The sequence below is a fragment of the Neopsephotus bourkii genome, unplaced genomic scaffold, assembly GCF_033783945.1.
Source record: "Neopsephotus bourkii isolate Nb327-2 ecotype Australia unplaced genomic scaffold, CSIRO-AGI_Nbou_v1 NB_196, whole genome shotgun sequence".
Classification (NCBI taxonomy): Eukaryota; Metazoa; Chordata; class Aves; order Psittaciformes; family Psittacidae; genus Neopsephotus; species Neopsephotus bourkii.
In genome coordinates, this window is record NW_026900709.1 from 14,972,438 (window position 1) to 14,998,241 (window position 25,804).

The following is a 25,804-nucleotide window of genomic DNA, read 5'->3' on the forward strand; positions in this document are numbered from 1 at the left end:
CCCCGGTCCAGGCGGGCGGGCCAGCTCCGTCAGCTCTCGGCTTTCCGAAGCCCATGAAGGTGCCGTGGCACCGTGCAGAGCCCGCCTGACGAGGACCCCGCGCCCCTGACTGCCGCGGCTCTCCACTCCTTCCTCCGGACCCAGCAGGGCTCAGGAAGCAGCTCGGAAGCGACACGCCTGCCCAGCGGCAGCCGTCGATGGAGCGCGACGAGCCGGAGCCGCTGCCGGCCGCTGCTCAGCGGGTATCGGGACTGAATCAGTCGGCGGGGATGGGCGAGGTGAGAGGCTTCCCGCTGCTCAGTAAGCTCGCTGGCTTTCACCTGGCTTCTCTTTACTTTTCTCAGTCTCTAATCGCGGGACATTGCTGGGGTAGGAAAGTTTGAGGGGCAGCGCGGCCGGCTATGTACGGCTTCATAGCGACCAGCTGAGTGAAGCAGCCCAGGCGGATTGGTGCTTCAGCCCGGCTGACCTGACAACAGCTGTGGTTTCATCTCCGTGCAGTTTACTTCTAATTTGGGTGAGGAATATAGACTCATAGGTGCCCCGCAGGAAAAAAAAATACAATGTGAGGAGCCTTATTCGTCTGAGGTGGGGGATTTGTGGCTGCTCAGCACAGATAAAATTCCATGTTGCTTGGGGACCAGAACTTGAGCACCCTCCTGTTGGGCCTGCTGCTAACAGGATGATCTCCTGGCCTGCAGCTGAGCCCTGGGAGAGGACCAACACATCCTGTTCACCTCTTCAATAGCCTTACATGTGTAATAGCTTGACTCCTAACAGGCATTTTGTCCCTCAACTGCAGTCCAAGTGCACCTTTAAAAGCGCTGCTAGTCTTCACATTTCCCCTGTGTCAGAATTTCTGTTGCCCCTTCTTTGTCTTTTCTTCCCCGTTCAGATGTGTCTTTTCCAACTGGGGGAGGGACCAGTGACAATGATAGAGTCTTTGAGCTGTACGGTGCGCATTTTCTTGTAACAGCTGGAGAGGGACAACTAGGCTGTTCTAGTCCAGTGTAATTTCATGTATATTGTGCTGTAAGTAGCATAGAACATTAAAATTTTAAGAAAGAATGAGAGGGATGCTTTTGCTGCTTGAATCAGTGGTGAAGTAAAATGTAGTACCTGTAAGTCTGTATGAAAAATGCTGAGGGAAAATGCTACCTATAAAACTACATATGATATGGGGAAGATAAGTAGGTAATAGGGGTTGGATTGTCTGTGGTGATATAAAATAAATTGGGGAACTCAAGTGGAAATATTTGACAAAGAAGAGTGCCTGTTTCTTCATGCAATGCACTGTGGATGGATTTTTAGGAAAGAATGGCCATGTTCCCAAGTCAGCAAGTGCCTACATGGCGCTCGTCATGAACCGAGGATGAAAGAGGACGTGGGTAAGGAAGCAAAAGTAACGGTGCAAGCAAGATAAGAAGAAACTGGAATGTGCTAGGATACAAAATAGTGAACTGTTAGCAAGTTTTAAAGGTTAAGTTCCCATACGCTTATTTGATTAATTGTATACTAGTTGCTGTGTGCTGCAAGAGTACGTATCAAAGCATAATATACTAAGCTATTGTATATGTATCTAATTATACTACAGCAAGTTATTGTATATGTATCCAAATATAATACAGTGTGCTGTTGTATATCTAGCCATAGTTGCTGTGTGCTACAATAATATGTATCTGATTATGATACAGCAAGCTATTGTAAGCAGATGCAGAGAACAGTATAAAAAGGATAGATGCTTTGTAATAAATGGCTTTGGTCTGATCATATTGATCTCTGACTGAGACCATATTTTTTCTGCAGCAATGCATAGTTTAGATGTGGCATTCATTGCCACGTGATATGCTCCATCCCTGTCAGTATTCAAGGCCAGGTTGGACAGAGCCTTGGGTGTCATGGTCTAGTTGAAGCATCCCTGCCTATGGCAGGGGTCTTGGAACTAGATGATCTTATGGTCCTTTCCAGGTTTAAGCATTCTATTATTCTGTGATGTTGTAGATGCTAAGAAATATACATGGCTTCAGAAAAGGGGCAAATCCAAGGAGCAATATATTAAGGGATGTGATACACTGTGAACATACCTGCTTTGAGAAAGTCTGAGATATGAAACCTGATGAAAGCTGGGACAGGGAAGTTGTGTGCTATATTTTTTTCATGTCTTATACTCTTCCCTAAGGGTCTTCGATAACCACTCTCAGATAACAGGGTACTAGGCTATGCTAGCTTTTGATCTGAGCCAGTGTTACTTTTCTAGTTAGTACTTTTAAGGATTAAAGGTTGCACTTAAATATGTAGCCCTCTTTGAGGCACTCTTATGCTTGTTAGCTTATACTACTATCTACTGATGACTTAGCTTTGTCAGTAATTTAATTTCTTTTCCAGGAGTATTAGTGACAAGCATCTGAGTTTGTGCTACCAGCTATATATGTTAAATAGGCTCCTGCATCCATGAAATAGTGGTTTTATTTTCATGGTAAGTGCACGACATTTTGCTTTTGCAGAAAACAGATGAGCATTTTCTTCATTAAATGCATATTCCTCTTTTGAATTACACAACTTCATTTAAAATACTGGCCTGCTAATGAGTGACTCTAAAATGTTCTCTGGCAGCAGAGTGGTGATCTGAGGAGAGGACCATTGCATGCTTATGAAGAAATGCTTTTTGAAGATAAAAGCTTTCATTTTTCAAGCTGTTGGCTACAAATTGTGCTTTGGTTTGTACCAGACCTTCCCATAGAAATTTCCTGGGACTAGCCAATTTTATAGTGTCATTAACTATTCATAATGAACTAAACCATTGGATGATACACGAATATTTAAAATGCCGAATAAAACCTTGAATTAGAGTATCTTCAGATGTTGGCATACTTTACTAGTAACTCTTGACATTTAATTCCCCTGTTTCAATGACTTATTTTTACTGACCAGTTGTATCAGCCAAGATATTTTCAAAACTAGTTGATTCACATTTCTGCCTTTGGAAAGTGACTAAAAAGCTCTTTGTTTAACAATGTGCCTCTGAGTTTGTATACATTTCTGTCCTTTCACATTTATTTTTTTCTTCCAGAGGAGAATTAATTCCAGAAGATTCTGGGTCACACTTATACACAAGTTAGTTGCCTAACATTTCTTTGATTTGTCACTGAAAAAAAAATTGGGGTTTAAGTATCAAAATACCTCTACAAATCTGAGTTTATGAGTTTATTTCTTTTTTTTTAATCTTGAATAGACTATCCTTTTTCTCACCTATTTTTCTCATGTATAATGTTATCATTGTTTTTCTGAAATAGGTAGATGACCAAACAGCCCTTGTTAGTAAACCCAGGAAGAAAGGAGGAAAAGGTGGTCTAGCATCAGCTGGATTTAACATTATCAACTCTATCATAGGATCGGGTATAATTGGTAAGTATACTTTTCTTCACTAGTCTGTGTTCAGCCTTCTTTATACATGCATGACTATCCAGTTTGGAGAGCTGACACTGTTGTCTTAACTGTCTCTTGCTGTTCCTAAAGATTTTTCTCTATTTTTATTTGCTTACTATGCAAAAATGCAGAGGTATCAGCAGAGATCAGGTCTCTCATGATAAATACCTTACAGCTGATTTGCCATAATGATAAGAGGGTGGGTTGGGTAAGTCCTAACTGAATTTCACACCTAGGCAGCACTTTGTTAATAACTTCAGAAAGATCATTTTTAAGCATGCTGGTCCATTTTGGGTGAATGGTAGAACTTTTCTTAAATCTGAATGTTTATTTTGGTTATCACACATAAGTATTTGGGACGTTTTTTCTATAATCACTCCTCTTGCTATTTACAGGATTGCCATATTCAATGAAGGAAGCTGGTTTTCCACTAGGAGTACTGCTTTTATTTGGAGTTGCCTATATCACAGGTACTTTAAAAGCAGTTTCTGGTGTGAAGTGAAAATTAGCCTTAAAACATTGAGCTTACCTTGAGCTTAATAATACCTTAAACGCGTATATGTATGATAATGTATGATAATTAATATGACAGATTTTTTCCTTACCTCATTAATCCCTTGAGCAGATTAGTAAAAGTAGAGAATTATACTGTGCAACATATCAAGCTGCTTTTTGTGTGCAGTTTATTTTTGTAAAGCATAGTTTCTTAGACTAGGTCAAGGTGACATTTGGAAGAATAGCTCTTATTTGTGCCTCATAATCACCTGGTCCACTGTTTTTACCCTAATTAAGAGACTGATCCTTGAGGGGGTTGTATATCATTTTTTTAAAATCTATCACAGAATGAAAACCTTTGGTTGTACTATGATTTTGAATATTTTATTTAGTTACCGTTCATCAAAAAGTAAAGTATTTACCTTCAAAAAGGGACAGGGTTTGAAATAACATGATAAATAAGCATAAATAAATCTGCTGACGTCAAAGGCAAATTTCTGTAAAGACTTTGGATTCAAGTCTTAAAATGATGAACCAAGTCAACATGAATGTTACAAATTGTTACTTGTGTGCTGAACAGCAGTTGATGCTTTGCATTGCTTAAAATATCATGTAAGGTTCTGCATAAATAATTGAGGTTAAACTAGAAAGCAATATAACATAAGGAATATGTTCCTTATGAATGGAACATTTTCTCTATAGACTAATGGAATTATATCATAAGCATAGCTGAGAAATTTCAGTTACCTTTCTGTAGAAAATCTGATTTGTCCTTTGTACGTGTAAGTATTTTGAAGGCCCTATAGCCATAGGCCCAGAACCTGTGAGTTAAACTTTACATTTTATTATGTTGAAGATTTGGCTCAATATATCTTGCATAAGCAAATTATAACTATAGTTACAATTTTTCAACTTGTAGCATTTAAAATACAGGCTAGATATGTACCATTAGCTTTTATTTTCCATAGATCTTACTCAGTATTTGCTGAATAGCTGTTATTGAGCAATTCTTGCCGTATTTCATTTTGGGGGATGTTTTTGGGTTTATACTGGGTCTATGTAGGCTGGGTGTAGTCCAGATTGACAGACAAATACCTATGATATGGTAAACCTTTTTTAAAGTTTTGTGGATCTAAGATCCCTTGCTATAAACACTTAGTATTTCTTGTGCAAGATCAGTTTAGCATGCAGCATAATTGAAAATGAACAATTCTGTACTTCTCTTTTTGTCTGCTCCCAGTTATAGTGTGAGTATATATTGTGTAAGAATTGCATATGCTCATGTGAATCTCTGGATTGGCTTTTACATTAGCACATGGTAGAAATCTCCTTCATAAATTTCAGTCATTCCCAGAAGATAATAAACACTGATACTGTTCACAGAAAGGAACTGTTCCTATCACAGCACAAATTACAAGCTAAGTGAAAGACAGATGAGGAATAGACGAGGTCTAGCTACTGTCTGTCAAGACATCTGTACTAAGGTAATGAATTTTATGCTGGACTGGAAAATCCCATGGTGCTCAAATAAATTCAAAAGCATAGCTTGACATAACTACAATATTTTGAACTGTTCCTCATAAAAAGTTGAGGTTCAATCTGGGAGTAGTTCTGCCTGAGACATCAGCTCTGTCTCAAGGCACATTGCTTCATGGGTTTCCAGAAAAATCACTTTGCATGTCTTTTATTTATTTGTCCAATGAAAACTTTTAGAATATTTTATTTTAAACAATGGAGAAGATGCAAAATACGCACTAGGCTTTATCTTTTATAAACTTAGATAAATGAGTAAAGTGATTGAGAGTTCTAGCACTATGACACAGGTAATCCTTACATTTTACTCCCTTTCAGGGTATAATCAAATGCTCCATTAATTCAGGAGACCTCTGAATTTTCCTTTTTGGGTGCTTGTGACATTTCTCATTCTATTTGACCACCCTGGGAACCAATGAAAATGAGACTTTCTGCTGTCCCTAGTTGGGAAAGCTGGAACAACTTCTACTATGAGCCTGTAATTCCTGGGTTTGGTAGATTCAGAACCTTTGAGATTTTTCATCCCTTCTCTTCCCAGTGCCACTGTTCTCCTTTTTACAGACCTTTTTAAAAAAAAAATTTAATGAATTAAAAAGATGAACAGGAACCACCATTTGGTTCATATTGTCATTAAAGGTAATTTTCTGTTTTAATAGATTATTCCATTATATTACTGATCAAAGGAGGAAACCTCTCCAGTGCCAACACCTATCAAGATCTGGTCAGAAAAACATATGGGCTTGTAGGTTATCTAATTCTTTCAACTCTTCAATTTTTATATCCATTTATTGGTAAGATTACATAAAAATGTAAATGTTTAAGTTTTATAAAAAACAAGCTTTTTTACATTACCTCATTTTTTCACTGGTTAAGTATTAAGAACTCTGAAAATAATATACTGCATATGCCTCTTTCCTATTAAAAAAATATTACTTGGTGTGTTCTGAAGAATGACTGAGGAAGGAATCAGTGAATTGGAGGACCAGAATAATAGAAATTAACTGAAATGTAATAGCAGAGAAATTCATGATCGCACACTTACAAATTAATAACAAAAGTAGCTATGAGAAATAGCAAAGAAGAGATTCTGTTCTAGAAAGAATAACAGAGCACAAAGTTGATGTGCCTGAAACAAAAGAAAAATATAACTTTAGGAGTATATTGAATTAATATTTTTCCAAAGATGTACTATTTCTCTCATTGGAGAAGCCACTTACCAGATCTCACTTGAGTAAAACGTGCTGTCATTGCTCTTCAGCAGCCTCATGCCCAATGAGCTACTAGGAAATTGGGCAGTCAAGACCCCTTAGAAGAAGAAATTGTAAAAAACCAAACAGCTATAATCTGGGCAGGAACTGATTAGACCAGAAGTTTAAAATAAAGGGCTATTCTGAATCTGTCACCTATGATTCAGTCAAGTCTTAAATAAGCTTGTTTTCACACATGGGCCTGTAAAAGGAGGTGACTCAAGAAACCAAGACTTTTGTGACCATAAAGTCCCAGATGAAAATTCCTGCTTTGGGAATAATCAGTCTGAATTTATTACAGGTAGCTGAGATTTTTCAGGAGGTCAACAATACCACTGCAGGCAATAATGTTATATGTGTTGACTTAAAGAATATAAGTACTATTTCTTAGAGAATATGGAAGAGAATTTTAAAGATTACAGTCCTTAGCATGGACTAGTTATGCATATATATATGCTTCTGTTTGTTTCTATAAGTAGTGTTAATGACTTACAATTTCATAATAATGAATATTTATGCATTAGTTGAGGTCAGTACATAGAATCCTTAAAGACCATCTAGTTCCAACCCCCTGTTATGGGCAGGGCCACCTTCCACTAGGCCAGCTCACTCAAACTTCATCCAAACTGGCCTGGAACACCAGGGATGGCGCAGCCACAACTTCTCGTGGCAAGCTGTTCCAGTACCTCATCCTCCTCATAGGAAAAAGCTTGTTCCTAATATTTAATATAAATCTACCCTCTTTTGGTTTAAAGCTGTTCCCCCTTGTTCTATCACTATAGGTCTTTGTAAAAAAATAACTCTCCAGCTTTCTTGCAGGCCCCTTTTATGTACTGGAAGGCTGCTATCAGGTCTCCCCAAAACCTTCAGGTTGAACACCCCCAGCTGTCTCAAGCTGATCATCTTCCTGGCCCTCCTCTGGACTCCATGTCCTTCTTATACTGGGGGTCCTTGCACTTGGCCTTGTTGAACTTCATGAGGTTTGCACTGGCCTACCTCTGGATGGCATCCCTTCCCTCTAGCTTGTCAACTGCACCACACAGCTTGGTGTCATCTGCAGACTTGTTGAGGATGGGCTCAATCCTGCTGTCACCAACAATGATACCTATTATATGTGTGCTGTGTAAATGGTGAAAACCCCATGAGTCTTCAAAATAAATAAATACATTTTGTGTGTACACACCCATGTACACATACACACATTTCTAGTGTAGGATAAGGTAAGAATGAAATATGGATGTTAAGGCTACAGTTCTTATTAATGAGAGGAAGGAATGGAAGTCTGTATCTGATACCTTTATCTATTTTCTCTTCTGGTTTAAAGATTTTGCTAACTTTTTACAGGAGCATTTGATTGCAGGACTGATTAGTAGGCTAACAGGCACTTTACTAAATAGAAATAAGTTTGAAAATAAACTGACAAATAATTGCTGTTAGAAACAAACAGTTTGAAAAAGCCTTTTTTCCCTATTCTGAAGTAAGCTTGTATGGCAAGTTAGGACAACTGCCTTGCTGATCAGGCTGGATTCTTGGTTAGGTTGCATCTGTTTTAAAAAAGAAAAAAAACACAAACCACCAAAACCCTTAGAAGATGTTGGTGCTAGCCAGAATTTATCCAAGAGGGAGAGTGGCATATAATCCTGAAATCTACAAAACATGTATTAAATATCAGATATTTCATATTTTACTTGTACTAACAAAAAAAATGTATTTTCTTTAAGCTATGATCAGTTACAACATAATAACAGGAGACACTTTAACTAAAGTTTTTCAGAGAATTCCTGGAGGTAAGATGCATTTTAAAAATTCAGGATGGGGAAAATGTGTTGGATAGGAATACAGCACAAATATTTAGGGATTACTGGTTACATTACTTTTAAATTACTCTTAAATACAGTTCAAGTTAAGAACTTGAAGCATATTTGTGCGAGTAGGTTTTTGTTGTTTTGGGTCTGTTTCTTTGGGGGGTGGGTTTGTTTGGGTTTTCTTGTTGTTAGTAAGTCTTTCACAAATAAAAACTATCAATCCTAGTCCTTGGTTATCATTGGACTTGGTGTCAGTGGGAGACCACATGCTTCAGTGAAATCCTAAGCAAATAGAAGGAGTCTTTCGCAGTGGTATATTTACAAGGTCATCACATTTTGCTATCTTTTTTTAGGTATTTCCCATAATAATAACAATATTTTTAATACTAAAACTGCACTTTATCCATTGAATAATTTTGGATGGCTTGCAAATAATATAATGGGTTTAACACTTACTTAAGAATGTGTTTATAATAGTTGGTCATGAACTGCATATGTAACTTTCAGTTCCATTAGATATTCACTGCAAAATCAAATGTGGACATTTGAACTATGTAACTCATGAACTTGTTACCATTCTGCTGTAAATTTTCACAGCAGAAGCAGTGGATCAGTTTATTTGCATGTTTGACATCTACTTCAGCACAAAGCCAGCTAAGTTAAAACATTCTTCACTGGGAAATTAAACTAAAAAGAACTTGTCTGCTATGAAGTGGAAATTAGTATTTGTATAAACTGTCTGATTTATACCTCAGGACTGTTAATTTTCAACAGGTGAAGCCTGCAAAGTGTGGATGGTGTTTTATAACTGTCACACTCTGTTGTTCTGTGAATACCTGATTGGGTTGATAGTGACATTGCATATCTAATAATTTATATGCAATACCACTTCTGTAATAAGAGGAATCCCCAGCTTGGCACATCTTTTCACCCAGCTGGTAGAATGCCTGCCTAGAAAGAGGTGGGAAAGCATTATAATCTCCCAAAGATTAGAGGGAACTGAAAACAGACTTCCATGTCAATTGCCAATCACTTTTCAACTATAATTATTCAGCAGGCTTTCATTCAAGCCCATGATTCATGGTAGCCTGACTGAAAGTGAGTTATGTTTTATTTTAAGTTGTCATTAGCTTTAAAGAAAACCTCCAGTAGTTGTATAAATAAATCCCACTGATTGCGGGGAATATTATATCATTCTTGTTGCCTTCATATGGTAATCTGTATTTTGCAGTGTAAGCCAGCTGACAGCAAGAAAGAAGGTGCTGAAAAGAAATCTAAACATTAACTGATATTAGGGTAATTTTTTTAAGGAATTTGCTTCTTTTCAACAGCACAGTAATTGAAGTCAACATACAGTGCCAAAAATTCCCCAAGAGTAAACGGCAGAAAGAAGTAGTGGAATGTTTCACTTGCAGTCTGCCAACACTGACCAAGGCATGATGAAAGAAGTTAATACTAATCTACATGTAGAAAAGCCAGACTCACAAAGTTTGGTATAATATATCCCATATGTTATGCATTTGTTTTGAATTTGTAGAATTCTTGTGATTGTGCACATGCTGTGAATGGCTTCCTCAAGGTTAGCTAATGCTTAGTCTTTATTTCAGTGTTACATAGCTTAAGTAAAGGGGATAAAAGCCTGGTCATTATCAGAGTTTGTTACTTCTAGACTTTCAAATGTAACCAGGCAGTTCCTCATGTCAGTCTCTTAGGAAAATAAATTATTTTCTTTTTTGCTTTAGTTGGACCAGATAACGTGCTTACTGACCGTCACTTCATAATCCTTCTTACCACCATCATCTTTACCTTGCCTATATCTTTATATCGAGACATAGCAAAACTAGGAAAGGTAAATCATAATGGCAGTTGATTTTTGGTTTACTTTTCTGTATGGAATTAGAAAATAAGTGCCAGTTATAACTTAATTTATTTGAAATCAATTATATCTAGCTGAAGCATGTTAAATATTTAGAATTTCTCTCCCAAGAAATATTGGCAAATTTAGAGTAGTTTAAGCAGAACTTTGGTCTCCGTGAATCACTGGACTTTTTCCGTCTACTGCTAGTGAAACTCAAGTCTTGCAAAACACTGGGTGATATGGACCTTATATTGAAATGCTGAGAACCGTTGACTAGAAATGTTTAAATGGGAATATCAGTTAAAATTAGACATAGTTGTAACTAACTGGCTAGTTACTTTAAAAGAATAAGAAAATATTATGATATAGGACAAGCTTTCTAATTATAAATATTTGATGCAATATTTAAAATAAAAATATTATAATTTTTAAAAAGCACATTATAATGAAAGCCTTTCAGCAGCTTACTGACTAAAGTAGTATTTTTACCTTTACAGGTATCTCTTATTTCTCTGATTTTAACCATTGTCATCCTGATTGTTGTGATGGTGAGAACAGTAACATTCAGTCCACAAGTGTGAGTATTCTTACACTTGCCACAAAGTGAATTTTTGATCATATATAATTTGTTACTTCACTATTGCATTGTATCTGCATAGTTTTGAACTATGGGTGTTTTGAGAGGGATAATTGAATAAATAAATTTGTATTAACAGGAATAGATAATGAACTGCTAAACCTTATTTTATCCTCTTTTTAACTCTTCCATTGCACATAAGCAAACTTAGGAAAAGTCTAAAAAAAGTTACATATTAGTTGAAAACTGTGAGATATGGCTAATAGCAGGTGGCTCATGAATGGACATATGATATTGTCATTTGAGAAACCTTGAATTTTATCCATTACTGTCAGATGGCCTTTATTTATTATCTTAAAATACATAACATCTTAATAATATTTCTTTTTCTGTCAATATAATTATTTGTGTTTTTTATTATGAAATTATAAAAAAAATATGATAATAAAAACTGTATTCTGTCATACGGAAAAACAGCAATATAAGCATGCAGAACATTTTCAGCAGTACAGACACTCTGAAAGTAGCATTTAACATTGGACATCAGAGTGTTCTAGACAATTTATTACACATGAATATGTTGTGGCAGTATTTTTCTAATTACGTTGCAAGAAAGTGTTATGAATCTATAGTCTTTCCTTTATGCCTAGAAGGTCTACCTTTTCCTTTAAATGTGAAAATATTACTAATAAAGACAACTATCTCTATTTCTGAAAGTGCTTTTTTATTTATTGGAACAGTTTTATATAGTATTTCTAATGTTTCTCTAAGAATTGGTTTCACTATGATTATTTTAGTAGTGTTATGCGTAATTGTTCATTTGTTTTACTGCTGTGATACGTGTGTTACTTGCAGGTTATTTGTGTTTAATGCTAGGAAGATGGCTAAAATACCAGTTTCTGAAATTGTAGCAGATGATATTGTCTGTTATCCATAAAATGATGCATTTGGATCTGTGTGAGACTCTCCCTCTCTCTTCTTCCACTCCCCACCCCCATCACCCTCCAAAAAGAAAACATACTTTTCATCGTGTGTGTTAAAGGGGTATTTGAAAGTGTAACATCAAAATCCTCTTCCAAAAAAGGAAGATGTTATGTGTAATGGTTGCTGATGACCTTGTTACTATGGTAACATTTCTTCTCAACAGTTGTGATGCACTGAAAAAATATGGAATGGGTTCATTTTTTCTTACAATAACTAATGTTGGAGTTTAAGTGATTCTTGAAGTTTAATTTTAATTCTTGAGAGACTTACGTTTTTTGCCTGGTTTTCAGAAATGCATCTAGCAAGTTGATTAACTGTTAATCAGAATCTTTTACCTCACAAACATTCTATCAATGTCTATTTTTCATATTTGTATTTTGCAGTGGGAATTAGACATATGCTTTAATTATTAAAGCCCTCTTGTAATATTTATTAATGCTATAATGCTATGCCATCTCTTTTTTTTTTTCAGTAAGGATGAGGAACACTAATATATTTAACACTAATATATTTTAATACCATCCCATCATAGTATTATGACAAGTGAAACACATCTAACATATTTACTGTGAATCCTTATTAAAATACAGTAGAAGACGTAGTTTTAAAAGCGATTTTTAAAAATCGTGGTTATGGAACACAGTCCTTAGGTATGTCAGATAGGAAAAGAATTTGTCTTTTTGCTTAAAAGCAATCCATGCTCTAGTTGAAAATTTTAAATCTATTATTTGGACAACAGAGAATATTATATTTCCTGGAAACCTTCTGCGATGTGTTAGTCCATCAGCAAAACAACATTATGGTTATTTTTAATGATTTGATGAGCTTGAAACTGTAGGCTGAAAAGAGGAATTATAAGTCATTTGAGTGTTGCTTTGGGAATGGAGTGGGTTGTCCAGGAATATTTTAGGAATGTTATTTTCTAATTAGTCTTCAAGAAAAAAAACCTATATATTTATGGTGAGGGATTGCTTGATTTCACTTACTTCCTCATATGACAAATATAAAACTGAAGTACTTCCTGCCCAGTTTTGGTTTTGATTAATATCATCCATATAGTTATTGTTTGCCTGAAGGACATATGAACCTGCAGATAAAATCCCGTGTTCTGGACCCAGAGTTTATTCTCAGTAGGTTAAGATGCTGGATAAAAACACGTTTGGTAATCTGTTTTTTATTTCCACCTGATTCTAGATGGGTATTTTTCAACTGTGATCAAAAACAATGGGTTAGAATTATCTCGGATTGTAAACATACTGTATGTTAATACTGTATAAAATCATGCTTCAAAGCTGAAACTAACATCCATTGCTGTAAAAAGCAATATTTTATGTAGCTTATAAAGATGGATCATTTTTATTTTGTGTTCTTTTGGAAAGAATGTTGTGGTGTCAGTGTCTGCATAATACATAGATACCTAGGAAAAGCTTCAAGAGCATTTGCTACACATAAATAAGATGTGAGAATTACTCAGCTGGCAGCTGATCACAGGGATGAAACACCAAGTGTTCATGAAAATAACTTGAAAGTAGAAAGTTGATTCTTTCCTTTGTATAAATAATCCAATAGTAAGTAAAAAACTTTAATGTGTGATGAAATTAAGAAATAAAACTAAACTACCATGTATTTACAGAACTGCTAAGTAGTTCATTAAGGAAGAAAGAGGCATTAAAGCAGCTTTAACTAAGTGGGGCTGACATATAGCTTTGCCTTGCCTGTGTTCTTTAACAACCAAGATGACTTTGATTAACATAAAATTTAAGGCTGATGTGAGCATTACTTATTTTCATTCCATTATATTGATGAAAGTTATATTCAGCATGTATAAATTTTTTCAGTATCTTTCAGCTTTTGAAGTTTAAACAAAAACTAAGAAGGTATTTTACCTTAGAACTGAACTGAAATTTTACAATTAATTTCCTAAATGTCTAAATCATTGACTTAAACATGAATTAATAGACCATGTGTTCCTGGATTATTTTGATTGTTGCTGGTTTGCACCTAAACTTGGAGGTTAGTCACTGATCTTCAACCCAAAACAATGGATGTCTTTTTCTCATTCGTCATGTAGCTCCCCTGTCAAACATAGGACTTTGCTTCCTCTCTACAGACTAGGGGTTTTTTTGTTTGGTTTTTTTCAGTCAGTGTTTTATACCTGCGAACTGGGTTTAGATCAGAGACCTGTTTCTCTTTCTCTCCATAAAGGTATTTTGCAATCTGCTCTACTGCATTTCAAGGCATTTCTACGTAAATGACAGAAGAGATTTTTGCATGGCATGGATTTTAGGGAATGCTATAGTGTAAATGTTTTACAAGAAGTAGAAGATATGCTATTTTAGACTGCCAAACAATTTTGCCCAACCCTTACTCATTATATGGATGTGAAATGCCCTGTTTTACCCTGTTAGGAAGTCTTAACTTTTGCCTGGTTCATTAGCTCTTTTTATTTTCCCTTGTTACTGTGTAGAGAAACACAAACTTTTTAAAACTCATTAGCATGTTTATATGCTATGCTTTCTATTAAGTATACTGAACACTGAGTAATTTTCTGAACCTCTAGACTTTCTTCATTGCTAAGCTTTACCACCTTCCTTTACCACAGACAGTTCTTATTGTCAGTCTATCTTGCTGTCGTCTTACTTTCAGGTAAGACTTTTTCCTCTCTGGGATCTCCCTTGGAATGTCTATTGCTCAATCTTTTACTATTTTCATTCCAAGAATCACAGTTATATTACTTCTGTTTCTGTTCTTTGTGACAACTTCTACTGCATGATAGGCAGTACAGCACTCAACACGTGCATTTAGTATCACAAATGTGTTTATTCTGTAACTTTTATCATGTTTTATCTAATTACTTCGTCAACATGAAAAAAGCTTTGTGTTCATGCAGACATAGCTTGTGTTTTTATGCACAACTGAGGAAGAGTAAGTTAGCTGGTTTTGTTTATTAATGTATGAGCAGCAGTTAAAATCTTCCCCCTAACAGTTCTTAACAAAAATGTAGGTCAAACTGGTCAGAACAAAGGTCCTTCTCAAAAAAAGAAAACCCAAACAGAAAACCAAACCAAAATTCAATTTTGAACAGTAGCAGCAGGATTGAAAAAGCCAATCAGGTGTAGTGTTACCTGGTATTCTTGTGATAAGATACTTTCAGCTTGTGTATGCATCTGCCTGCACGGATACATATTTATATGAATGTATGCATGTTTACCTTGACACTTGATACTTGGTATTGCCATTAGGTGCCCTCTGTCTTGTGAGAAATTTTATGTGATTACTCACCGTGTGGCTCTTCCCTAACTAACAGGTAGTTTCCTGATACAATTTTGTCTTTCTCAGTCTGAAGTCTTATTTTATACAAACACTTTCATGTCAGCTGCACCCTTCTCCAGGAGCTTTGCATAAGTCTGTATGTTCTGCAGACTGGACTTGGGGCTGATTTCTTGTTGACATGGTCAGAACTCTAGAGCTATTGACTCTTAGTTCTAATCACTGAGAAATGGAATTGCTTACTGTGTTGCTTTCCCTTAGTTTATCACATCTGTGTGAGATTCCTCTGTTCCCAGGGTATGAAAATCTTTTCCTAAACACATGCAGCAGTATATAATTTACTGTAAGAAAGAGTTTTGTATTGTTGCATGTCTAATCTGTATCACCATGCGTTATATGCCATTGCAATCTGCTGGTGGTGTTCAAATCACGGATCTGATATTCTTCCTCTTTCTGCAACTAGAATGGAAAGAATTTATCTTCTTAGGCTGCTAAATAAGAAAGATTTTGTTCTTTTGTATTTTTTCCCTCCAAGTAATACCCCTAATCTGATTTGTCATTTATGCATAAAGCAGAGCTATATTTTGGTCTATTGCATATTGCTAGTGTGTAATCTAACATTGTGCAGGGGGGAACTCTAGCTCCTGTGATGGGTTTTTTTTGTTGTTTTTATTTTGTTATTATTATTTGATTATTTGGGCACATTTTTTGAAAATGTTTTGACTGAAATTCACATGCTTTCTACATTCTTTTTTTAAAATCCCTATTTGTAGGATCTTTTAATATAGCTATACTGTTACATGAGATGTACCATTTTCACAGAAATCATATGTGCTTCAGACAAAAGCATTCTTTATTTCTGTGCATTGATTTATAGGGTCTCGCATAATCTAAATGTTAATTATTAATAGAAAAAGGGGTAAGAAGACTGTCACGAATTCTGTTATGAAAGGATAATATGAAAGAAATTTTCGTTATGAATGTTTGATATCAAAGCTGACCTCTAGTGGTTACCGAATGGAACAGTTGTAATGTTAGGTTTCTATATTTTTATTTTGAGATGTTATTGACTTTTTTCCAATCAGTTGTGAATGTTTTCCTGAAAAATAATGCATTCAAGATTATGGATATGAATTGTCCACAGACATCACTAGTGGTTTGATATTGGTGACATCAAGTTGAGGGAGGGTACTCTGTACAAGGAACTACAGCAGCTATAGTGATTTGGAAGTCCTATTTCACCAGACAAATGCCAGATATCTCTATTTCATCCATAGCATTTATTACAGCTATATGCTGAGTCTGAGAAGGTTTTAGGAGGGCCATATTCAGCTTTTTAAGACTAGCAGCAGTGTGTTACGGTAGTCAAGACAACATAGTGCATCTGAGGTCAAAAAACTGAACATGATTTTGATGCTCAAGTTCTGTTCACTTCAAAGTTAAGCTTAGCAACCACAGCTTAAGAGCCAAAAAGGTGCTCTAAGTCTGAACTGAATGTGCATTGCATACGTTTGGGGTATTTTTTTACTATGGAAAAGGCAGGATTGACTGTTTGAGCTCTCAAATAATAGTAAGATAGAAGTTCTGAAAGAGGAAACAGCAATATTTTTTTTGTCCTTTTTTTTTTTTTTTTTTTTTAGGATGTGGGAGTGGAATTTAAACATTTGAAAGCAATGAAACCTAGCATAGCATATGCCAGTATGCCACCAGATAGAGGGAGAGACAAAGATGCATTTGTTGCCTTCACAGAACTGGCATGAGTGCCATACTACTTTCTAGGGCATTAGGAAAGCAGCAGCTAAAGCCTCAGGTGGCAGCAGCTTTCCCTCTAAATAAAAACAGAGCAAAGTTAGCAGCAACCAACCTTTTAAGAGCAAGTTCTCTGTGCTATTTCTTTTGTCTGTGTTTTATTGTTAATTACAAACAACAATGTTCAACCGGCTTGTGAATTTCATTTTATATTTTTACCAAATTGCAGTTCTAGAAAATGTTTGGTGTCCTCCTTTCCTTCATTTTTGCTCTTTGCAGAGAGGAAGTTCATGCATCAAATAGGTTTTAACGAAGTTTGCTGATGGTTTTCTGTGGTCCTACTCTAAGAATTACAGTTACCACAGGTCCAGAATTGTGAACATAACTTATAAGAGTAGATGTGGGGGATATTACAATTCTCGCCTGATTTATCACTCCTTTGGGAACTAGCAGAATCCCTTTACTAGGAGGAATATTTGGAACAAGTGTAAAGAAAGGCAAACTGCCTTACTTGATTTGTAGACTAGGAAAAAAAAAAGTGTCTCTAGACTGCATGGATTACATTTGTAATGTGCAAATTCAAAGGAAGAAATTGCCTTTAAGTAGCCAGATGAGATTTTGGGTTGAGATAACCTTAGTCAGAATCAGTAGCAGGTTTAACCTTCCCTGTTACTTGGTATATGACTTCAAGAGTTTATTTACAAAACTGAAACAGGCTGACATTTTGGCTGTAAAAGCTGGTTACAGAAATACTTTAGCCAAAACAAGAGAGCTGAGAAGGGATCTCCCTAGTTTCAACTTATTGTTGATGAATACTCTGGGCTGCTTGAGAGAATTTTGGAGATCTGGCTAGCAGTTCTGTATTGCAGCATAGTATTTTAAATTGTTTTTAATAACCGGTGCTTGAAGAGGGGATTATCTATTAAAACAAGTGTCTGTTTTAGACCCAAGTCAGAAAATGCATGGATATTTGCAAAATCAAATGCAGTACAAGCTGTTGGGGTGATGTCATTTGGTAAGTATTTTTTTTTTTTTATTTTCAACATTCAGATCAACTCTTAACAAAGTCTTTAATATTTTGGACCTAGAAATTGCGCTTTTTTTTTCCCCTATATATTCATGCTAAGGTGGTTTAGAAAAAAATGAAATTGAATTTGAGACATCCATATGAATTTAATTGTTATGATTTAAGACATTATTCCTGTTATTCCTATAATTTCCGAGAGACTATTGCCACTGTAGCACAGAGGTGTAGTATGTGCATCTAGCTCAACTGTCCAGGTCATCCTAAAACACCTGCACCAACAGGGTTAGTTTAACTGATAAATTGAGAAGGAAGTCATCATTCTGTATTCCCTTGGATAACCAATAACAAAAAAATCTTATGCTACAATTCATCCATTCGCTAGAGAGTGCCTGTTACTTCCCATCTCTCACAGTGAAACACCCAGGTGAATCTCAACTTGTTTCCATTATCCTCATTCTAAAATCAGTTCCTGCCTCCAGCATCCAGTATATCACTTCTTGTTGATACTGTGATAATGTGAGGCCTAAAATGGATGTCATAGGAAGTCTGAAAGTAGCAAATGGCTCTGTGGTTTAAAAAAAAAAAATTGATCTCAAAACTGCTGTTGGGTTCTTAAAGAGCAAGAAGAGGAAACAGAGGTGGAATGGAGGTGTGGAGGGTGGGAAACAGTGTGGCATTTTACGGTAATGAAATCAGAATCATTGCAGGTTGAATGTAAACCTCATTAAATCAAATAAGTAGAAGTTCAAGCCATTTATCCTTGACAGTCATTGCATTATTAAGGTTTGTATTTAATAATGAGTGGAATCAAACTACGCTATCTCTCCCCTACCTTGGAATTTATTTTATATGCATGAATTCATATATTTGTTTCAACTGTCATGTTTTTCAGCATTCATCTGCAACCATAACAGCTTTTTAATATACGGGTCTCTGGAAGAACCCACATTAAAGAACTGGTCTCGAGTTACACATGTGTCTGTCTCGCTTGCTGTTATTATCAGTGTAGTGTTTGCTGCATGTGGATATATGACTTTTACAGGATACACGGAAGGTAAACTGCTTGATTTTGATGCTTGCTGCAATGCTTACATTTCTTCCTTTCTGTCCAATTTTTGCTGCTAATATCTTAGTGAATGTAAAAATGACAAAATCATACCGTGTTTGGACAGAAATACTTAGGACATCGCTTGTAGTTCCCCAACCACCAACACAGGATACAAAGGTCTGAGCTGCATGCTAAGAGATGTCAGATTCCCAAGTGTAAGCCTCTCTTGTCAAAGTCCCCTTTGAATACTTCCATAATCAAAATACTTCTGAGGACTAAGCATCTATAATTTAGCCATATGGTACACTAGCAGAGAGCAGTAAGAACAAAAATTGTTTTCATTTTTCTATAGGATGCCTGGCATATATTTCTGTATGTTCTGTATCTTTTCCTGTCTGTGCTAATACAGCGTTCTACCTCTGACTTAAGAGGTATTTCCTATATTTACAACAGCTGTTTTGCTGTAACTAATCCTATTGCCACTTCTATGGGTATATGAATATACATAAATGTATAAATATATTTAATCAATGTTACGTCATATTATTTAACATCATTTTGTTGAAGTATAAAAAGTTCTTTCAGAAGAACAAGTCATAAATTTGTTCAATGCATTAGCTTCTTCAGGAAAAATACATATTTCACAAGCAAGCAGATTTTCTGTTATTTAATAGTGCTGTTCCAAATCGTAGAAGGCTTCCAAGCTTTTCCTTTCCTGATGAGCAGCAGCATCTAGTTGAGAAAAATTGTAGGATATAGATTACTGGTTGATCTGTCCTTTTTTCCTGCTTCTAGTGCTGTATACGCTGAATAGCATTGTCCTAGATGCACCTGTAGCTAGACTTAACAGCAAACTGGCTGAGATGTTACAAGTATAGAAAGCTCTGACTGCAGCTGTCCCTCAGCATATGACTGTACTGCAAGCAGGTTCCATCTTACTTTGCCTTCCCTGTCAAAATCTTTTGTCTATTTTCTTTTAAGTGCACATTATTGCTTCTTCAGTGCTGTTTTGATCCTAAAAGTAGTAAATCATAAGACATTGTAGTAATCAGGTAGAAAAGACCTGAAATATCATCTGATCACTGTCTTGTAGTGCCTGTCATGCTTCAGAGATCATTATTCCAGATTTTTTGTGGTAAACTCTAAGCAAGATGATGATTTGAATTCTCTAGCAATGTTTTTGTTGTTAGATGTAAGAAGATTCGCTAGGTAATAATCCATATGTTTATAAGGCCTTTCGGGGTCAGAATATTTGAAATTCTTTACTGCAGCTTACCAGCTGTGATTAGATACTATCAGAAAAAAAGCAGTTCTGCAGAGGTAACTCACTGGTTGTCTTTGTGTAATTGCTGATCTAGGAATTACATTTTTAAAGGACATGTATCTTTCACATACAAGCTTTCTTTCTGAGTCTGTCACATATTTATTTAAACAGACACCAGCATCTCATACAAAATCTGTGCTAAGGGGAAGATAACAGATGACAAACTCTAGTGTGTATATGTTAAAATATTTTTGAAAGATCAATGCTACCTGAAATAAAAACACTGCTACTAGCAGGATAAGGTGAAGGTTCCTCCTGGATGTAATTTCTGACTGTGACTAGTTTTTCGAGAAGAAACAGGAAAGGGGATCAGAAAGTCTCAATTACTTCAGTAACTCCAGTAACTTGCGCTTCAAGTTGCAAATAGGCCAGTGACATGAAGTTCAAACTAACTGATGCTTTGCTATGCCTCAGGAGATCTATTTGAAAACTACTGTAGAGATGACAGTCTTGCTACATTTGGAAGATTTTGTTATGGAGTTACTGTAATTCTGACCTTCCCCCTTGAATGTTTTGTGACCAGAGAGGTAAGAATTAACTACGTTCTCCCATTAACAATGTTGATATATATTATTATTACTTTCACATTATTAATACATATTGCAGCTGAAGTCAGAGATTGATGTCTAATAAATATATCCTATTCTGTTACATGCAATGAGTATGAGGTACAAACTGTGCTGTTTGGATTCTGGTAACATAATGCTGTATTACATTTATTACAATATTATCCAATGTTCTATAAATAGCAGGACTGCTTAAAGTTCCAAGTTTGGCATAAATACCACTGTTGTTATTATGTTGAGATTAGCCAAAAATAGTATATTTATTATGCTTAACAGTTTTGGTTTGTGATAGTGTCTCCGTCTAGGAAATAAATTCAATAAATAATCGTAATTTTTTATTCTGTAGTGGGCAGATGAGAAGAAAGTAAGTATACCCTAAATCCTGCAGGTGTAGCTAAGTCAGTCTTGCATGTGTTCTGCAATTTTAGTAACGCTTTTTATGAGTTAATTTTGGAAGTGGATGAAAATGTTTTCTTGAAGCAAAATAGGTAGACTTTGGTCAGTGTATTCTCACCCATTCTTTTAGTTTCTTAATGTTAGAAGATTTGGAATAATAAGGTAAAGAACAAAACCAAGGTTTAAAATTGTGGTTCTGTTTCAGGTGATTGCCAATGTGTTTTTCCATGGGAACCTCTCCACAGTTTTCCATGTTGTTGTGACAGTAGTTATCATTGCTGTGGCGACTGGTGTATCATTAGTGTATGATTGCCTTGGAATAGTTTTAGAGCTCAATGTAAGTGAACTTGTATACTCTTGTTTAATAAATCATTTTTTAATAAAACAGAACTATGAAAAATCTACAGCTCTACTGAAAATCTCATGTAATTCACCATAGGAGTCAGTAGAAATGTTAGTAGGAAAAAATGAATTATTCATTGCTTCAAAATTGGATAATTATAGAAGAAAGGGAGTTCAAAGGTAAAGTTCGTATGGTTGGAAAGTGTTTTCAGGGCAGTTCTGGAGATAAGGCAAATGGCTATGATTTACCAAATGCATCTAAACTGCAGTAGAAATCACTAAAATACTCATCCTAACTGTATTGAAGGAGTGAATCTAGCATGTTTTTCTGTAATCCCTGCTTCTGATGAAGTTGGCAAATTACTAAACACTGAATCAGATCCTAAAGATTGCCTTGTGCCAAAGAGACATAAACCAAGGGGATAAAGAAAGAAGCAATAGTAGTGAGGCCATGGAGGTAGGAAGTGGAATTTTTCCCTGTGGTCTCCATGCAGCGTTCTCTTCTCCATTCTGAACAGATGCAATTTTCTTAGACTGTCTTCATATGGGAGGTGCTCAAGCCCCCTTATCATGGCCCTCCTCTGGACTTGCTCCAACAGCTCCATGTCCTTATTATGCTGGGGACACCAGAACTGTACACAGTACTCAGCTATTATTAATAAATAAAGAAGATGTGGAAATATATTCCAGGATATGAAAGTTAGAATATGGAGAAAACGTTTTAAGGACGGCCTTTACTTCTTTATAGAAGTATTTTGGAATTGCTTTCTTGCATCCCTGTCCATGCGTTCATTGATATTTTCAAGCCATATACTGCATGCTTATTGATGGAACAAAATGGAGGGAGTTGTTATTTATGCTATGTGATACAGATACTTGTATGTACATTATGGCACAAATATACTGTTTTGATCCACAGAGTAGTTTATGTGCTAACTGAGCAGTAATGAGTGATTTTGTACCTATGATTTTACCGGATTATGTTTGTACTAATATTATAGAACAGGTTTCAGTATTCAAATAAGTTACATAATTACCCTCAATTTTAAATAATTACCTACTTAACAAATCATAACTAGTTCAAAATAAACACTGTTCCTAATGGTTTGGTCAGGATGCATGTTTCCGTTAAAATTTTCTCTCATGGCATCTGTTGGTAATTTCTTTTCCATCTTTTTTCCACTCTGTTTTTACATTACCAGTGCAGAAAATTCACCTGTGTGTGTATATATACACACCAATAAAAGTATTTAAATGTGTGCATATGTACATGCATAATCTGGGCAAATATCTGAATACTGGTATAATATGCCTGATTAACTTTGTGTGCCCATATAATCTATGTATATATATGTGTGGTTTACATTTATTATATGGTATAACATATTAAAAATAAATTTACACCAGAGAACTGCCAATGAGTCTTTCTAGCATGAAAAATATAGAATCATACAATCATAGAATCATATAATAATTAGGTTGGAAATGACCTTAAGATCATCTAGTTCCACCCCCCCTGCCATGGGCAGGGACACCTCACACTAAACAGTGTCACCCAAGACTCCATCCAGCCTGGCACTGAATACTGCCAGGGACGGAGCATTCACAACTTCCTTGGGCAACCCATTCCAGTGCTTCACCACCCTCACAGTAAAGAACTTCTTCCTTATATCTAACCTAAACTTCCCCTGTTTAAGTTTGAACCCACTACCCCTTGTCCTATCACTACAGTCCCTGATGAAGAGTCCCACCCCAGCATCCTTGTAAGCTCCTTTGAGATACTGGAAGGCTGCTATGAGGTCTCCATGCAGCCTTCTCTTCTCTAGAAGATTTTTTATGTCTGTACTGATCACTTTTAACAGGTTCTACCTGTAACACAAAAGTTTGTACAGATACTCAGTAGGCTGGATTACTACCTCACCATAATTAAGCTGAAACATAGTGTGTTTGTTAAGTATGTGAGAAAGTAAACATTTTTAATTTCTGCATTAAAATGCTTTATTTTGGCAAGTAACTTGTATGTTACTTTGCAGTAGCTTTACTATAAAAAGTACTTAAGCAGGTGCTTTTTATCTGTCCCTGTCTAAGAGAGTATTTAAAGAGGAGTTGAATTTTTAATTCTCTCAAAGGGAACTTTGCTTTCATAGGGAAGTCAACCCAAATCAGGTCATAAATGAGAAATCGATCAGAATTCTCTGAAGTGCTACATGATGTTTCCCCCCCCCCCCTTTTTTTTTTTCTGAGGTGTATTAGATTTCCTACATGGAATGATCTAAAAAATATTGAGTCACTTATAGTATTGCAGAGTCAGTATGTTTGGACTTTTACTGTACTGCTGAAACCAGGAAACTTCTGATAATCAGAATTAATAGTACTTGCAGAAGAAAATATTACTCTGTATCAGCAAAGAAAAAGCATTTAAATAAATCTGAATTATTTCAGATCATTTTACAGATATTCCTGCAAGTAACTTTACTTTGAAAAGAAGGTTTTGCATATAGCAAAACTGGCGAAGGCCTCTATCTGATTTTACTGTTGTATTAGCCTAATCACAACCATTTAAAAATTTAGGGTTTTGTTCTTCACATCTAAATATATATGCTTATGAGTTGTTTTTTCTATTGTTGTTTCCCACACACAGGGAGTTCTGAGTGCTACCCCACTTGTTTTTATCATCCCATCAGCGTGTTACCTAAAGTTGTCCGAAGAGCGATGGAACCATTCAGATAACCTCGTATCCTGCCTGATTCTTGCTATTGGTGTGCTAGTGATGACAGTTGGGTTTGTTTTGACTGTATTGCATCCCCAGGAATGTAGCCATGGAAAAGAAATGTTCTACTGTTTCTCTAGTAATATTTCTTCTCACAACATTACACTTCCACCATAGGTGGAACACCAATCTGCAGACTAGGTCATATACATCTCACAGCAAGCCACACATGCCAGTTTAAATGAGTGGAACAAAGAGCTTTTATGTTTTGATATGCACTAAGAATTTTAAACTGTAACTGTAATTACATACTTGGTTTTATGGTGCCATCCTTTTCCAAGTAAGACTTAAGTTTTAGGTGTTTAAACAGAAATTCTCAGAGGTGCCTTTCAGTAGACATTACTTGAATAACTTGCAAACCTGTTGAAAAAGGCTGCATTTTCTTTTTAACTTAGTCTTACAGCTGATTAAAATCTGTAAATGAGACGTTTAGGAATGTAGACATCTCCAATGTTTCACTGCTGTAGTTTGGTACTAATTTTATAATCTTTTAATGTGTATTTATTAGCACACCATAGTAGGAGGTTCTTTTGAAGTCCTGAAAAAAAAGCAAGCATGCATGGATCTGTCTATGTGTATTAAACTTCTGCTCTTCAATTGAAAGAGCCCTATTAATTGTGTCTTTGATTTTGCCATAACTGTCCTGTAGTGCTGAAAGCATCCTTTGTACTGGCTCTTGAGTCAATTTTATATTCTGACTGAACTGTAACTGATGCAATTCAACTGTTATTGTTACAACATGTGGTCTTCTAATTAAAAGATACTGCATGAATAAATCTCCACAGGTGAATTTTAAAAGACTCAAGTAAACAGTCTTTGTAAAAATGTCAGGATTGACAGAGAAGAAAATATAACATAGCTTGGTTCTTACATTTATAACCCTATTGATTATTTCTGAATCTGGATTGAAACATTGCTATATGCTAGCCCTGTGCAGCTTTAACAAAATCTGTAAGAAAACACTCTGAACTTGGTTATCATTTAGTCCTCTGTTTCTTTTCAATATATGGCTATTATTTTTTTTCATGGCTTGTTAAATTTCAGTGATTTTTCTTTTAATGTTCTCCAAAGTCTGTTTAAGGATTCATGTGTATATATATATATATACACATACATACATATACACAAATACATAGATATGCCTATAGAATACAAGTGACTTGAAGTTGAGAATGAGTAATATTGGTATCCTCAGTATCAGTGCAGGGATTTTGAATATATTTTGTTAACAAATCAAACTCTGTACTTTCAGTTAGGTTTTGCTTTATTGTGATCATTGTGGTTCCTTTTGCCCGCCATTCCTTGACAACTATACGTATAATGCTAATCCATTCTTGTGGTATTAAATGAGGTGGTGATGGTTTTTGTCTTCAGTGCATCCTGTGTG

The 25,804-nt window shown here is 35.7% G+C and overlaps 1 protein-coding gene across 5 annotated transcripts; it reads left to right on the plus strand.

The window, feature by feature from the left end:
• SLC38A11 (solute carrier family 38 member 11) lies at positions 1-25,435 on the plus strand. 5 transcript variants are annotated; one of them, XM_061343698.1, is made up of 12 exons: positions 1-242; positions 3,294-3,405; positions 3,822-3,896; positions 6,111-6,245; positions 8,423-8,488; positions 10,249-10,355; positions 10,862-10,941; positions 17,889-17,959; positions 18,864-19,025; positions 20,758-20,870; positions 21,511-21,642; positions 24,289-25,435. In XM_061343698.1, exons 1-12 carry the CDS (start codon positions 198-200, stop codon positions 24,532-24,534), a joined length of 1,344 nt encoding a protein of 447 aa, XP_061199682.1. In that variant the 5' UTR covers positions 1-197; the 3' UTR covers positions 24,535-25,435. The 5 variants fall into 5 exon arrangements, with proteins under 5 accessions (XP_061199682.1, XP_061199713.1, XP_061199695.1 ...); XM_061343729.1 differs by having other exon boundaries at positions 118-242; positions 3,298-3,405; XM_061343711.1 differs by lacking the exon at positions 1-242 and adding an exon at positions 5,266-5,405 and having other exon boundaries at positions 3,341-3,405.
• Positions 25,436-25,804: the final 369 nt, after the last annotated feature.